The 16,340-nt window shown below is 41.3% G+C and overlaps 1 protein-coding gene across 3 annotated transcripts in view; it reads left to right on the top strand.

Moving 5' to 3' along the window:
- Positions 1-16,340, top strand: part of LOC118393388 (hexokinase-2) — a 66,135-nt gene that overhangs the window by 24,196 nt on the left and 25,599 nt on the right. For 2 of the 3 annotated variants that reach the window (XM_052461740.1, XM_035786026.2), the window contains exons 3-6: positions 9,226-9,374; positions 10,598-10,717; positions 10,853-10,948; positions 13,079-13,178. In XM_052461740.1, coding sequence (XP_052317700.1) covers positions 9,226-9,374; positions 10,598-10,717; positions 10,853-10,948; positions 13,079-13,178 — 465 coding nt within the window. Of the gene's footprint in view, positions 1-3,644; positions 3,754-9,225; positions 9,375-10,597; positions 10,718-10,852; positions 10,949-13,078; positions 13,179-16,340 lie in introns of all 3 variants that reach the window. The other variant, XM_035786027.2, reaches the window with a different exon arrangement.

Genomic DNA, 16,340 nt, shown 5'->3' with positions numbered 1-16,340 from the left:
CAAAACGGATGGCACTGTGATAGACTGCATCCAATTTGTTGAGTAGCGTGTTGGAGGCTATTTTATAGATGATATCACCGAAGTCGAGGATCGGTAGGATGGTCAGTTTTACGAGGGTATGTTTGGCAGCATGAGTGAAGGATGCTTTGTTGTGATATAGGAAGCCAATTCTAGATTTAATTTTGGATTGGAGATGCTTAATGTGAGTCTGGAAGGAGAGTTTACAGTCTAACCAGACACCCAGGTATTTGTAGTTGTCCACGTATTCTAAGTCAGAGCCGTCCAGAGCAGTGATGCTGGACGGACGAGCAGGTGCGGGCAGCGATCGATTGAAAAGCATGCATTTTGTTTTACTTGCGTTTAAGAGCAGTTGGCCACGGAAGGAGAATTGTATGGCATTAAAGCTCGTCTGGAGGTTAGTTAACACAGTGTCCAAGGAGGGGCCAGAAGTATACAGAATGGTGTCGTCTGCGTAGAGGTGGATCAGAGAATCACCAGCAGCAAGAGCAACATCATTGATGTATACAGAAAAGAGAGTCGGCCCGAGAATTGAACCCTGTGGCACACCCATAGAGACTGTCAGAGGTCCAGACAACAGGCCCTCCAATTTGACACACTAAACTCTATCAGAGAAGTAGTTGGTAAACCAGGCGAGGCAATCATTTGAGAAACCAAGGCTGTCGAGCCTGCCAATAAGAATGACCATCTCTGAAACCAGATTGCATAGCGGAGAAGGTATGGTGGGATTCGAAATGGTCAGTAATCTGTTTGTTAACTTGGCTTTTGAAGACCTTAGAAAGACAGGGTAGGATAGATATAGGTCTGTAGCAGTTTGGGTCTAGAGTGTCACCCCCTTTGAAGAGGGGGATGACTGCGACAGCCTTCCAATCTTTGGGAATCTCAGACAATACGAAAGCGGTTGAACAGGCTAGTAATAAGGGTTGCAACAACTTCGTCAGATAAGTTTAGAAAGAAGAGGGTCCAGATTGTCTGGCCCGGCTGATTTGTAGGGGTCCAGATTTTGCAGCTCTTTCAGAACATCGGCTATCTGGATTTGGGTAAAGGAGAAATGGTGGGGACTTTGGCGGGTTGCTGTGGAGGGTGCCGGGCAATTGACCGGGGTAGGGGTAGCGATGTGGAAAGCATGGCCAGCCGTAGAGAAATGCTTTTTGAAATTCTCAATTATAGCGGATTTATCGGTGGTGACAATGTTTCCTAGCCTCAGAGCAGTGCAGTGGACAGCAGTGTCCAGAACTTCTTTGAGTTGGTACTACTTTTTCTGTTTGAAAAAGTTTGCCTTAGCTTTTCTAACTGCCTGTGTATATTTGTTCCTAACTTCCCTGAAAAGTTGCATATCACGGGGGCTATTCGATGCTAATGCTGAACGCCACAGGATGTTTTTGTGCTGGTCAAGGGCAGACAGGTATGGCGTGAACCAAGGACGATAGCTATTCCTAGTTCTACATTTTTTGAGAGGGGCATGCTTATTTAAGATGGTGAGGAAGGCACTTTTAATGAATAGCCAGGCATCTTCTACTGATGGGATAACGTCAATGTCATTCCAGGATACCCCGGCCAGGTCGATTAGAAAGGCCTGATCGCAGAATTGTTTCAGGGAGCGTTTGACAGTGATGAGGGGTGGTCGTTTGGTCGCAGACCCATCAAGGATGCAGGCAATGAGGCAGTGATCGCTGAGATCTTGATTGAAAACAGCAGAGGTGTATTTGGAGGGCGAATTAGTTAGGATGACATCTATGAGGGTGCCCGTGTTTACTGATTTGGGGTTGTACCTGGTAGGTTCCTTGATAATTTGTGTGAGATTGAGGGCATCAAGCTTAGTTTGTAGGATGGCCCAGTTTAGGTCACCTAGTAGCACGAGCTCAGAAGATAGATGGGGGGCAATCAGTTCACATATATAGTATCGAGGGCACAGCTGGGGGCAGAGGGAGGTCTATAGCAAGCGGCAACAGTGAGAGACTTGTTTCTGGAAAGGTGAATTTTTAGAAGTAGAAGCTCAAATTGTTTGGGTACAGACTTAGTCTGCAGAGTTCTGTATTACTTTCTATCTTTGCAGTAAATTGCAACACCACCCCCTTTGGCAGTTCTATCTTGGCGGAAAACGTTATAGTTAGCAATGGAGATTTCAGAGTTTTTGGTGGTTTTCCTAAGCCAGGATTCAGACACGGCTAAGACATCTGGGTTGGTAGTGTGCTAAAGCAGTGAGTAAAACAGACTTGGGGAGTAGGCTTCTAATGTTAACATGCATGAAACCAAGTTTTTTTTTTACATTTACGGAAGTCAACAAATGAGAGCACCTGGGGGGTGGGAGTGGAGCTAGGCACTGCAGGACCTGGATTAACCTCCACATCACCAGAGGAACAGAGGAGAAGTAGGATAAGGGTACAGGAATGTTTTTTTCCAAAAAATGAAAATACTGCCCATAGAGTCGCAACAGGTTAAGGTAGAAATCCGGGGATAAAAATAACAGGTCCGTTATACTCTGGTTAGCGTCACGTTGTTCGAACTGGCGAGAGCTTTCCGAGCTGAAGGTTAGCGGATGGCCGCTGGCAATGGTTTGCTGACTAATATCTGGTAGGTAGCTGGCTAGCTTCAGTTGAAGGATTCCAGATCCGAAGTAAATATAAATTCTTTAGGGGGGAAAAAGCAGATCCACGCCACATTGGGTGAGAGGCGGGTTGCAGGAGAGTATTTAGATGATGAGGTTTAACTAAATATTTTAAAGGATATGCGACGAAAAATGTGTAAAACGATATACAAGGGACAGGACAAAGACGTCTTGACTGCTACGGCATCTTGGAATGTCTAAAGTCTGACATCTAGTGGAAGCCATAGGAACTGCAACCGGATTTATAACCCATTGGATTCTCTCTATAGGCATTGAGTTGAAAAACAGCCACATGAAAATAATTCCACTTCCTGGATGGATTTTTCTCAGGTTTACTCAGACATTATTTGAACAGTTTTGGAAACTTTAGAGTGTTTTCTATCCAAATCTACTAATTATATGCATATCCTAGCTTCTGGGCCTGAGTAACAGGCAGTTTACTTTGGGCACACTTTTCATCCGGAGGTGAAAATACTGCCCCCTACCCTAGAGGTTAAAAACTTCCTTTGCACAATAATACACCCTCACAACCGCCATATTCATATTCAGCATCACACTCTGGTTTGGTGCCTAATCTTCACAAACCAGGCCGGAAAGTAGGTGCAGCCTCAACCCAGTAAGCGCCCACATTTTCTGACTTATGAAATTGAGTTAGGAATATGTACTGTAGAGATTGTTTTCACATTGGCAAGATGTTACCTGGATGTAAGAATAACATTTTGATCCTTAGTCAACGTATGCCATTGGAGATCTGTAGCATCTCACCCTTGTTGACTTTGTAGAACCATTCAGTTGAGTGCATTTGTGGCACAACTTGGGTGTGAGTGGGGGCCGGCTGACTTGGGTCTGTTGTCATCCACATTACCATGGATGTAGATGAGTTGTCACAGCGGTGTAGTACTACTGTTATTGATTACTGCGTTGTTGGGAAAGAGTTGGCAAGAAAGGCATTTCACTGTACTTGTGCACATGACAATAACTTCTTGAAAGCTGCCTTCATCTTCTCTGCATCCTACAGCAGTAGAGATGGAGAGGGGAAGAGATTACAATTTGCATGCTGTGCTGGGTGCCATGGTGATGATGGGCATCGCCATTGCTCCTCCAGGCGCTTCTGCTGCCACTGTATAGTAAGTGGTCTGTTTTCATTCTCAATCTGTCCCCTGGTGCAATGGAAGAATTATTGTTCAGGCTCAGTAGCATGATTCTGGATAACTGGTTGTTCTGTAAAACATAAAAGGACATGTAGATGGGACAGTTTTCAGACTGGATCTGTCATTTTGAAATAAATCGTTCTGATTAAACACTGCTTTTGCATACTATAACACCCCCACAACCTCCATCCTCATACTCCAGTGTTTTCCTCATACTCCAGTGTCTTCCATTAGCGCTGGCTGCCGGCTAATCAGCAGGTTACTTTTTTCCACTTCATATTAACTAGGCTACAGTGCATTCGGAAAGTATTCAGAACTGAGTTTTTCCACATTTTGTTACGTTACAGCTTTATGTTAAAATTGTCTGTCTGGTCCAGCGACGGAGGGTTTGTGCCCATCGGCAACATTGTTGCCGGTGATGTCTGGTGAGGACCTGCCTTACAACAGACATACAAGCCCTCAGTCCAGCCTCTCAGCCTGTTGCGGACAGTCAGAGCACTGATGGAGGGATCGTGCGTTCCTGGTGTAACTTGGGCAGTTGTTGTTGCCATCCTATACAGGTGTTGTTACATGTGGTCGGCCACTGCGAGGACGATCAGCTGTCCGTCCTATCTCCCTGTAGCGCTGTCTTAGGCGTCTCACAGTACGGACATTGCAATCTATTGCCCTAGCCACATCTGCAGTCCTCATGCTTCCTTGCAGCATGCCTAAGCATGTTCACGCAGATGAGCAGGGACTCTGGGCATCTTTCTTTTGGTGTTTTTCAGAGTCCGTAGAAAGGCCTCTTTAGTGTCCTACATTTTCAAACTGTGACCTTAATTGCCTACCGTAAGTAGTAGAGGTCGACCGATTAATCGGAATGGCCAATTTATATTTGGCCATTCCGGAGACTGCGTGGCAGGCTTGACCACCTGTTACGCGAGTGCAGACAGCAAGGAGCCATGGTAAGTTGCTAGCTAGCATTAAACGTATCTTGTAAAAAACAATCAATCTTAACTAGTGATTATGTTTTCTATACATGGTTGACGATATTACCAGTTTAACTAGCTTGTCCTGCGTTGCCTCAAATTGTCACTTTTCTTGCATTCAGTTTATGCAGAGTCAGGGTACATGCAGCAGTTTGGGTCGCCTGGCTTGTTGCGAACTGTGTTGAAATCAGTGTTCATTCAGTATAGTTGTAATTGTCATTTTAATTTTACCTTTATTTAACCAGGCAAGTCAGTTAAGAACATATTCTTATTTTCAATGACGGCCTGGGAACAGTGGGTTAACTGCCTGTTCAGGGGCAGAACGACAGATTTGTACCTTGTCAGCTCGGGGGTTTGAACTTGCAACCTTCTGGTTACTAGTCCAACGCTCTAACCACTAGGCTACGCTGCCGCCCCCGATTAGATGTCTAGATCTATCTAAATCGGCTGATTAATCAGTACCGGCTTTTTTTGGTCATCCAATAATTGTTATCGGCGTTGAAAAATCATAATCCGTCAACCTCTAGTCTGTAAGCTGTTAGTGTCTTAATGACCGTTACACAGGTGCATGTTCATGAATGGTTCATTGAACACGCATGGGAAACAGTGTTTAAACCCTGTTTAAACCCTGTGAAGCTATTTGGATTTTTATGAATGATCTTTGAAAGACAGGGTCCTGAAAAAGGACATCTGTTTTTTTTGCTGAGTTTCTCACTCACTACTGGTCAAGATTTTTTAGAACACATACTCATTCAAAGGTTTTTTTATATATTTTTTTAAACTATTTTCTACATTGTAGAATAATAGTGAAGACATCAAAGCAATGAAATAGCACATGGAATCATGTAGTTGCCAAAGTGTTAAACAAATCAAAATATATGTTTGAGATTCTTAATGGTGGTGAGTTACTGCTGCTCTGATTTCCAAAATGTATTTCTGGCTGTATGTAATAACACAAACGTTCTGTGCTAATAATGTAAGAAATTACACACAAAAGCAAAATACTGTATAGTTACTTAGGAGCTAGAAGGAGAGCTGTCATTTCTGTCTGTGCCATCTTACTTCATTATTCAATAATTTCGCTTTGAATTTGGATGTAATCAAGGCATTCTAATGTACCAGAGACTCTATGCAATTGTGGAAAACACTGATATTTAGCAGAACACTCTGGTCCACAGCCAGTCTGGTGAGCAGAGGTTATAGCATGACATAACCAGGTAACTAGAACAGCATGTACTGGCCCATACTGTTCCTAAACTCTCATCCAGTCTGAGGAGCATACACCACTTACAACAGCCAGTTATTACCCAGAGGTTATAACATGACACAGCCAGTTATTACTGAAACCCTCACCTCCAGGGTGTTTGTGTCGAGCTGACACGCTTACTGCACCGCATCATGAGACGTCCCAGTTATTACTGAAACCCTCACCTCCAGGGTGTTTGTGTCGAGCTGACACGCTTACTGCACCGCATCATGAGACGTCCCATCTGTGGGTTCCTGCAGTGTTGGGCATTATGCCTTCACCCCCTAGAAAACGCCAGCAGAGCGAGCCTGGGAGACAGTCAGGGAGGGGGTCTGGGGTTAGAAATGACCACACCAAAGGGGTGTAGTAGTATGTGCATATTGAACCTAAGGAGTAGCTAATGGTGTATTCTGTTTGCAACGTCACTGGTCTGCTTTGCCATTTGATTCATTGCTCCTTTTTGGTCAGATTGTTGTGAAAGTGATCTCAATGACTTATCCATTTTAAATAAAGGCAAAAAATGATCACCTTCCCTGAAACGTGAAGTAACTGTCACCCGGTCTGTAATTTTCCTCTTTGAAACGCTTGACTAACATAAGTAGAATTAATTTATTCTGGGACCTCCTATATCCGTACCTAAACATTTTATCTGCATAAATCATATAGTTACATATAGAATTCCTATTACTTGAATAGGATCTCTCTGGGCCTAGACGTAAAGATTTGTCATTTCACTTTTTAATAACCTCTTGGAACCACCCATCCCGGATCCGGTATATTTGTCATCAGCAACACTGAATAGCATAGCGCAACAGTCAAATAATATTACTAGAAAATATTCATATTCATGAAATCACAAGTGAAATATAGCGAAACACAGCTTAGCCTTTTGTTAATCACCCTGTCGTCTCAGATTTTGAAATTATGCTTTACAGCGAAAGCAATACAAGCGTTTGGAAGTTTATCGATAGCCTAACAAAACAATAAGTACACCTAGCATCAGGTAACTTGGTCACAGAAATCAGAAAAGCAATCAAATGAATCATTTACCTTTGATCTTCGGATGTTTTCACTCACGAGACTCCCAGTTAGACAACAAATGTTCCTTTTGTTCCATAAAGATATTTTTTATATCCAAATACCTCTGTTAGTTTGGTGCGTTATGCCCAAGAATCCACCGGAAAGAGCGGTCACGACAACGCAGACAAAACTTCCAAATTATATCCATAATGTACACAGAAACATGTCAAACGTTTTTTAATAATCAATCCTCAAGGTGTTTTTCAAATATCTATTCGATAATATATCAACCGGGACAGTTTGCTTTTCACTAGGACCGGGAGTAACAATGGCCGCCTCTCTTTTGCGCACAAATCACCTGAGAGCCCCCACCTGTCCACTTACGCAATATGGTTGTTCTTTGCTCATTCTTCAAAATAAAAGCCTGAAACTAGGTCTAAAGGCTGACACCTTAGGGAAGTCATAGAAAAATGAATCTGGTTGATATCCCTTTCAATGGGCAATAGGGATGCATAGGAACACAGGGGTTTCAAAATATCAGTTCTGTTATACTCAGACAGCATTTTTACAGTTTTGGAAACTTTAGAGTGTTTTCTATCCTAAGCTGTCAATTATATGCATATTCTAGCATCTGGTCCTGAGAAATAGGCCGTTTACTTTGGGAACGTTATTTTTCCAAACATAAAAATAGTGCCCCCTTGCTTCAAGAGGTTGTTAATGCCTCTGACATGTGATAATGATACACAATGGTGTAGTAGCCTACAGTTTTCTCTACGTTTTGTTTTAATTATTGTGACGGGCTCATGTTTTACTGGTACGGTGTACTCCACTATTTATTTTGCCGTATCGGACCGCTTTACTTTCACCCCTGGAGAGAGGGATTAGTTTACCTGACTGTGTTGTGATGCAGCTGGTCCCAGATGAGGCCAGCTTAGGCTTCAGCTCCACCAGACACGGAGCCATAGTGCCAGACACATCCAACTGTGCCCCAAACACATGCTTGCTACCTTGGGGGAGAGGGAAGAGCCAGAGACTAGGGTTACTTAAACCTTCAATGGGGCATTCAAAGATATTTGGCTATTTTGGTACCATAGAATTAGAATGAATAGAACAGACATTACATTTCAAAGCCGATGTCTGATGAGGGCTCTTGGGACTCGTATTGTTGAGAGGGAGGGAGGGAGATGGAGAGAAACGCCAGCAGCCATTGCAGCCTTGTTTGTTTGTACCACTGCAGGAGTCTCTGAGTCGGGTACTGTTATAACACCTACTGTACCTAGAACTGAGGGGGTCACTTTTTTTTTACAGGTGTTAAGTGTTTTTTGCTAAACCACCTGTGCAACTACATGTTGAACACAGATTGTTTTCATAAACCTTTCTGTAGACATTCCTTATCATTTCACTGTATTCCCTTCCCTGCTGTTTGTAAACCTATCTGAGGATGGCATGCTTTTAGACATGCAGGGGAACTTTGATCGGGCTCCAGACAGTGTCATCTCAAGCATCCTGCCTCTCTGGCTTGTCAGGCTGGTGGGCAACCAGGGTCTGGAGCGGAGGCAAGAGAGCAGGGTTCGCCTCATCTTCACCCCACCTACTTTGTTCTAAGTATTGAAAATGATACAAAACTGTAAATGCTAGATAACCTTGGCACTGGTTGGTTTCAAATACTATTAGTGTTAAAACTACTCTTCACAAAATTGTCATTAAATGCAGTCATTAAGAACAACCGCCTATATCCATCTTGCTAGCTACTAGTTCCTCAGTTGTTGTTAAGGGGATGTTTATGGTAGGACAATAAGCAGGAAAAGCAGCGATGTCAGAAAGCCGGTATTTCTAAAATTTTAGTCTGGCTCGAGAGACTTGGCTTCAATCACATTCTTGCTGCTTGCGGTCATATCTGTTTGCAGCTATGTAGCTTTGATAGGCTGTGTTAGAAACACAGCCTATAAAAGAGCCCTATTTCATTAAAAATACCATTAGGGCTAATTGTGGTACAGGCTATTTGGAGAACTTGTAGTATATTTAACTAGACACACACCACATTCCCACTTAAATCTTTGATAGCATATATTTGTATTCTTTACCATCTCTATTGCAATTAACACTGTAGTGTGTGTGGTGTGAGTTAGCATTTTTTTGTATTGCTTTTACAGCAAGTTGTGAAAAATACATGTTTTAGGGGCCAACCTTCAGTGTTTATTTTTTATCCACCAGAAAAGGGAGACTTCCTGGCTCTAGATCTGGGTGGGACCAACTTCCGGGTCCTGCTGGTGAAAGTGTCTGACAATGGGAAGCAGAAGGTGGAGATGGAGAACCAGATCTATGCTATTCCTGAGGAGCTGATGAGGGGCAGTGGCTCAGAGGTGAGTGGGGGGGAGTGGAGTGGACCATGTCCCTTACCCCCCAAAAAAAATAGATTGGCCAACATTGTTAACGGATTTTTTCCATTCCATGTTTTAAATAAAATCAACTACAGTACCAGTCAAAAGCTTGGACACCTCTCCTCATTCATTTTTATACAAAGAATAGCCCTATTTGGTAAAAGACTAAGTCTATATTATGGCAAGAAGAGAAACGAAATGAAAGTCTATCATTACTTTAAGACATGACCCAATTGAGATGGTTTGGGATGAGTTGGACCGCAGAGTGAAGGAAAAGCAACAATAAGCGCTCAGTATATGTGCAAACTCCTTCAAGACTGTTGGAAAATAATTCCAGGTGAAGCTGGTTGAGAATGCAAGGGTCCTCATTCAACATTGACTGGAGTGTTTCAAACAAAAGACAATAAATTGACAGAACTGATAAATGGAATGAAATTAACTTGTTTACCAGACATCTTCTCTACCAGAAAATACATGATATAAGACAATTGATAGTTGGTATTCAGCATTCATTAAAGTAGGCCTTAATTTACGTTTGAAGAACTACTAAAATAGTGATTTTTGTCAGAGCATAGACAGCAGCTCTATAGAGATGAGTTGACTTGGAATTAAATGTCATCAAATAAAACAAATGTAATAAACACAACAGAATATGTTATTCAAATAATGTGAATAATAGTTGTGATAAGCAGTAATGTGCAGTCACTACCATCATGATACTTTTTAATACTGGTTTAATTCTGTGTTACCCACATAATGCATAGTGCATTTCATGTTTTACACACAAAAAAAAGCATCAATATCGTGATCATTTTAAAATAATCGAACCAAAACTGAACCGACCTCAAAAAGCACTAATCGCTCACCACTACTAGGGATGTATGCATGCAGGGTTGTGTTCAGTAGGCACAGAATTGAGAGAACTGAAAATAAAACAAATGTTTTGATATTCGACAAGCAAACCGTTTTCTCCTGTTTCGTGCCTGTTTTGATGCTCTTAAGGTTGTCAGATTTATCTCAGGGTGTTCAATAAGGGTTGTGATTGGTAAGGGCTATAAAGTAATATTTGTAATATTTTACCGTAACATTTATCATTTTGCTATTATACAAAATAAATGGGGTTGGATGAACTGAAGGGTTTTCTAGCACATTGACCAGTTTGCTGCTTTATGTTAAAACAGAACACCCCTCTGTTTCTCCCTAAGCTCTTCGACCACATTGCTGAGTGTCTAGCAAACTTCCTGGAAAAGCTGGGAATAAAGAATCAGAAGCTTCCTCTGGGCTTTACCTTCTCCTTCCCCTGCCAGCAAACCAAACTGGATGAGGTGAGGAATAAGAAGGGTGACCATTTTTGAAGACCGCATTGGAAAGTTAAGGGGAAAAAAGTCACTGATTTTTCAGAATGCTCCAGAAGTTTTCATTGCCTGTGTGTGTGGCTGTTTGTGTGTGTCTACATGCAGAGTATTCTGGTGTCATGGACCAAGGGCTTCAAGTCACACGGGGTGGAAGGAAGAGACGTGGTCAGCCTTCTGAGGAAAGCCATCAAAAAGAGAGGGGTGAGTCAGTAGAAAGTTCATAGGCCAAGCTAATGCACTGAGTAGCCATTGCAGTAGCAGATCAAATCATTTCTGGACTTCTAGGAGCTTTCTAGATATTGTGTGCTACACAAATCATTTGACCCACTAAGGTTAAGCGGAAAGTGTTGCATGAAGTCGTCAGACCAGCACTATTATGGCTAACTGTGAAACAGTGTTTATTCAAGTTTAGAAAGATGCCATTGTACTCAACCCACTTGGGGGTTTAGAAGTTATTCATTGGTGCCTAAAATCGGTCCCAATAAGAGATGCACCCACAAATTATTTTTATAACACAATAGGCAAATAACCCAAGGTTCTTCTGTGTGATTTAAAAACAATTATATATTTATATTTAATAACAGGCAGGGGAACCACATTACACACAGAATGTGAGTTTGTCTGTTCCCATGCTTGCTGTTTTCACAAAGAAAATCCATAAATGTTTTTACCCATTTTTGTATGCGACCATTAAGTTTAACTCTTCATATTGAGCTTTACAGTAGTTCTCCTGAGGTTGTATTCAAAACAAGTAGTTGTAGCCCACTTTTTTGCTTTATCGATGTAATCTGTTTTGTGTGCCTCACAATAAACCACAGTGGGAGCATACAATACAGGAGTTACACAACACTCATTCCATTACAATGTTTTCTTTGGATGTGCATATCTTTTATATTTTTCCTTGTGTACAAAAGTCTGAATGTGTGACAAAAGCTGTTGTTCAGAGCCAGTCTGCTTAGTCATACATGAAGGGGCATTAAATGGGCTTGTCTCAAGTATCCTTGGTAAACACTCAATACTGTAAGAAAATTGGGGGGGGAATGTACATTTTCATGAAAAATTATGGGAATGCACCTGGAGTGTATAGAGAGCTGTTTGAGGCCCTAGAGATGCAGAGTGTGCTATTTGTCAGCCAAGCTATTCAGTATACATTTCTGTTTATTTGTTGTTTGTCTGATGATGAACAAGTCACTTGCTGAATGCAGGGCATGCACCATCCACATGTTTTATTTTTTATTTATTTTACCTGTATTTAACTAGGCAAGTCAGTTAAGAACAAATTCTTATTTTCAATGGCGGCCTAGGAACAGTGGGTTAACTGCCTCTGTTCAGGGGCAGAATGACAGATTTGTACCTTGTCAGCTCGGGGGTTTGAACTTGCAACCTTCCGGTTACTAGTCCAACGCTCTAAACACTAGGCTACCCTGCCGCCCCTTGCTTAGTCTACACTATGCTTGGCGGGGTAAATAGGATTGGAGTGTTCTTGTGCTTTGCTCTTGTCCTGACCGCTGCCCTGATCTATAATGGAATTACTGTGTTTTTGTCCTTCCAAGGAAAGCACCAAATTATATTTGAATAGGTCATCATTATATTGTGTACTGTCAGCCATGGATTTCGAAACTAACACAAGTTGATTTCTTAAGCAATATTTGCTGAAACACAGCTGCTTTCCTAGCATGTAGTAGAAGGACCAGCTCTGTCAGAGACCTCTGGGCTGAACTAGCTCGCTGCTCACTCTCAAATGCAACCCAGAGGTTCACATTGTGTTGCTTTGACAACATGTTGTGCCACCGTTTTCATTTAGATTTCTGTGTCAATTCAGGGCAGAGGCTAGTTTCCCCTGCTCTGCAAGGGCTATGGAACATTAATGCTGCTTTGTGACTGTGTTGTTGGGATTAGAGAGTTGCTGGACAGGGTCCGGACCTATTCTGTTGCACTTGTAACTTTTCTTCATTAATGTATGAAGTGAAACTCTTGATGCTTTTTTGTTAACTAAATCAAGTGTTAAATGAGGTGAAAAGGAGACTAGGAAGCCACCCCAAAATATAAAACAGATTATATTGGCTGCTTATAACATCGGAGTAGGACTGCAGATTTTTTTAGGATCAATTTAGCCTTTTAGGTCATAATGAATAAGATTACATGGACAGAAGGGGCCTGATCCTAGAGCAGCACTACTACTCTGAGACTCTTTCTGATTACGGGCCCTGATCACACCCTGCATCTTGACTTGTTTCTCATAGGAGTTGCATCATGCGTAATGGTTTCAGTCACGGCATGCTGGCCAAGGGATTCACTTGTTAATTACGACATGTTTCTATCTTTCCTAAGGACTTTGACATTGACATTGTGGCTGTAATCAACGACACTGTGGGCACAATGATGACCTGTGGATACGACGACCATCATTGTGAAATAGGCCTCATTGTCGGTGAGTCCCTCTCCATCCTAACCTATATGGGGATTAGTTGGAGTTTCTGTGATTTGTGTAATCCAACACAATGCTCTCGATCTAAGTGTTTTGAGCGAGGTACTGAGCACTCCATCATGAATGCAATCCATACACATCAATAAGGACTGACTCCCAATGTTCTGGCTCCCTATTTCCTCACCATAGAATTACATACAGAACACATAATTATTATAGGATCTCTTGGTGCTCACTTTCACAATGTTTTGATGTTTATGAAAATGTATTTGCTGAGAGGCCTCCATTGTGTGAAGACAGTCCATACATGCACTCTCCTCCATATGTATTTGGATAGTGAAGCACTTTGGAGGGGGGGCTCTATATTTCAGAATTTTGGATTTCAGATCAAATATTTCATGAGGCAACAGTACATAATGTGGATGGATTATCTTGGCAAAGGAGGAATGCTCACTAACAGGGATGTAAACCCTTTTATTTGAGGGTATTTTCATACAAATGTTTTACTGTTTAGAAATGAAAGTCCTCTGTAGCTCAGTTTGTAGCCCATGACTCTTGCAATGCCAGAATAGTGGTTTTGATTCCTGGGACACCCCCCTCCCCCCAAATCCGTAAAGAATGTATGCACGCATGACTAAGTCGCTTCTGCGAAATGGCTATTATATTATTTATATCAGTCGCCTCCATGTGAAGTATTTGGACAAATTCACTTTTACAGTATTAATCCACAAAATGACTACATAATAGAGGTCGACCGATTATGATTTTAACGCCGATACTGATTATTGGAGGATCAAAAAGGCCGATACCGATTAATCGGTCGATTTTAAATATAAAAAATATATAATATTTTTATTGAACATTTATTTAAATTTATTTGTAATAATGACAATTACAACAATACTGAATGAACACTTAACTTAATATAATACATCAATCAAATCAATTTAGCCTCAAATAAATAATTAAACATGTTCAATTTGGTTTAAATAATGCTAAAACAAAGTGTTGGAGAAAAACGTAAAAGTGCATTATGTGCCATGTAAGAAAGCTAACGTTTAAGTTCCTTGCTCAGAACATGATAACATGAAAGCTGGTGGTTCCTTTTAACTTGAGTCTTCAATATTCCCAGGTAAGAAGTTTTAGGTTGTAGTTATTATAGTAATTATAGGACTCCTCGCCCCTACCTGGGCTCGAACCAGGAACACGTCAACAACAGCCACCCTCGAAGCAGCGTTACCCATGCAGAGCAAGGGGAACAACTACTCCAAATCTCAGAGTGAGTGACATTTGAAACGCGATTAGCGCGCACCCCGCTAACTAGCTAGCTATTTCACATCGGTTACACCAGCCTAATCTCGGGAGTTGATAGGCTTGAAGTCATAAACAGCGCAATGCTTGAAGCATTGCGAAGAGCTGCTGGCAAAACGCACGAAAGTGCTGTTTGAATGAATTCTTACGAGCCTGCTGGCGCCTACCACCGCTCAGTCAGACTGCTCTATCAAAAATCAACACACAGAAATACGAGCCTTTGGTCATTAATATGGTCGAATACGGAAACTATAATCTCGAAAACAAAACTTTATTCTTTCAGTGAAATACGGAACCGTTCCGTATTTTATCTAACGGGTGGCATCCGTAAGTCTAAATATTTCTGTTACATTGCACAACCTTCAATGTTATGTCATAATTTCTTAAAATGTTGGCAAATTAGTTCGCAATGAGCCAGGCTGCCGAAACTGTTGCATATACCCTGACTCTGCGTGCAATGAACGCAAGAGAAGTGGCACAATTTCACCTGGTTAATACTGCCTGCTAACCTGGATTTCTTTTAGCTAAATATGCAGGTTTAAAAATATATACTTCTGTGTATTGATTTTAAGAAAGGCATTGATGTTTATGTTTAGGTACACGTTGGCACTACGATAGTCCTTTTTCGCGAATGCGCACCGCATCGATTATATGCAACGCAGGACACGCTAGATAAACTAGTAATATCATCAACCATGTGTAGTTAAAACTAGTGATTATGATTGATTGTTTTTTATAAGATAAGTTTGATGCTAGCTAGCAACTTACCGTGGCTCCTTTTGAGGCTGCAAGATTGAATCCCTCAGCTGACAAGGTAAAACTCTGTCGTTCTGCCCCTGAACAAGGTAGTTAACCCATCGTTCCTAGGCCGTCATTGAAAATAAGAATGTGTTCTTAACTTCTTATGGTATAGGGGACGCTTACGTCCCACTTGGAAAAAAACTCTCAATAGTGTAACGTTGTTCCAGGATGTGCCTCTTCTTCGTTGCACAAATGAATAACCTCAACCAAATTCCAAAGACGGGTGACATCCAGTGGAAGTGGTAGGAACTGAAAAATGGTTCCTATCAAATATCCCTTGGCAATGACGACTGAGGGAGTAGTCAGAGGCAAAAAAACAAAACAAAATCTGTACAGTTAGTCCTCTGGGTTTTGCCTGCTACATAAGTTCTGTTATACTCAGACATGATTCAAACCATTTTAGAAACTTCAGAGTGTTTTCTATCCACATCTACTAATAAAATGCATATCTTATATTCCTGGCATGAGTAGCAGGAAGTTGAAATTGGGCACGATATTTATCCAAAAGTGAAAATGCCGCCCCCTATACCTTAAAAGGTTCAATCGCACATGTAAGATACTCAATTAAAGCTACACTCGTTGTGAATCCAGCCAACATGTCAGATTTTTAAAAGGCTTTTCTGCGAAAGCATAAGAAGCTATTATCTGATGTTAGCACAACAGCAAACAAACACGGTAGCATATTTCAATGCTGCAGGGGCTACACAAAACACAGAAATAAAATATAAAACATGCCTTACCTTTGACAAGCTTCTTTTGTTGGCACTCCAATATGTCCCATAAACATCACAATTGGTCCTTTTGTTCAATTAATTCCGTCCATATATATCCAAAATGTCAATTTATTTGGTGCGTTTGATCCAGAAAAAAACAGCTTCCAAAATGCGCAACGTCACTACAAAATATTTCAAAAGTTGCCTATGAAATATTTTGGCAAAGTTTAAACTACTTATGTAATACAACTTTAGGTAATTTTAAACATGAATAATCGATCAAATTGAAGACGGGTCTGTGTTCAATGCAGGAAGACGACAAACTAAACTACTTTTCAAG

Source organism: Oncorhynchus keta, chromosome 14, assembly GCF_023373465.1.
Source record: "Oncorhynchus keta strain PuntledgeMale-10-30-2019 chromosome 14, Oket_V2, whole genome shotgun sequence".
Taxonomy (NCBI): domain Eukaryota; kingdom Metazoa; phylum Chordata; class Actinopteri; order Salmoniformes; family Salmonidae; genus Oncorhynchus; species Oncorhynchus keta.
This window is presented reverse-complemented; position numbering and strand designations above follow the sequence as displayed.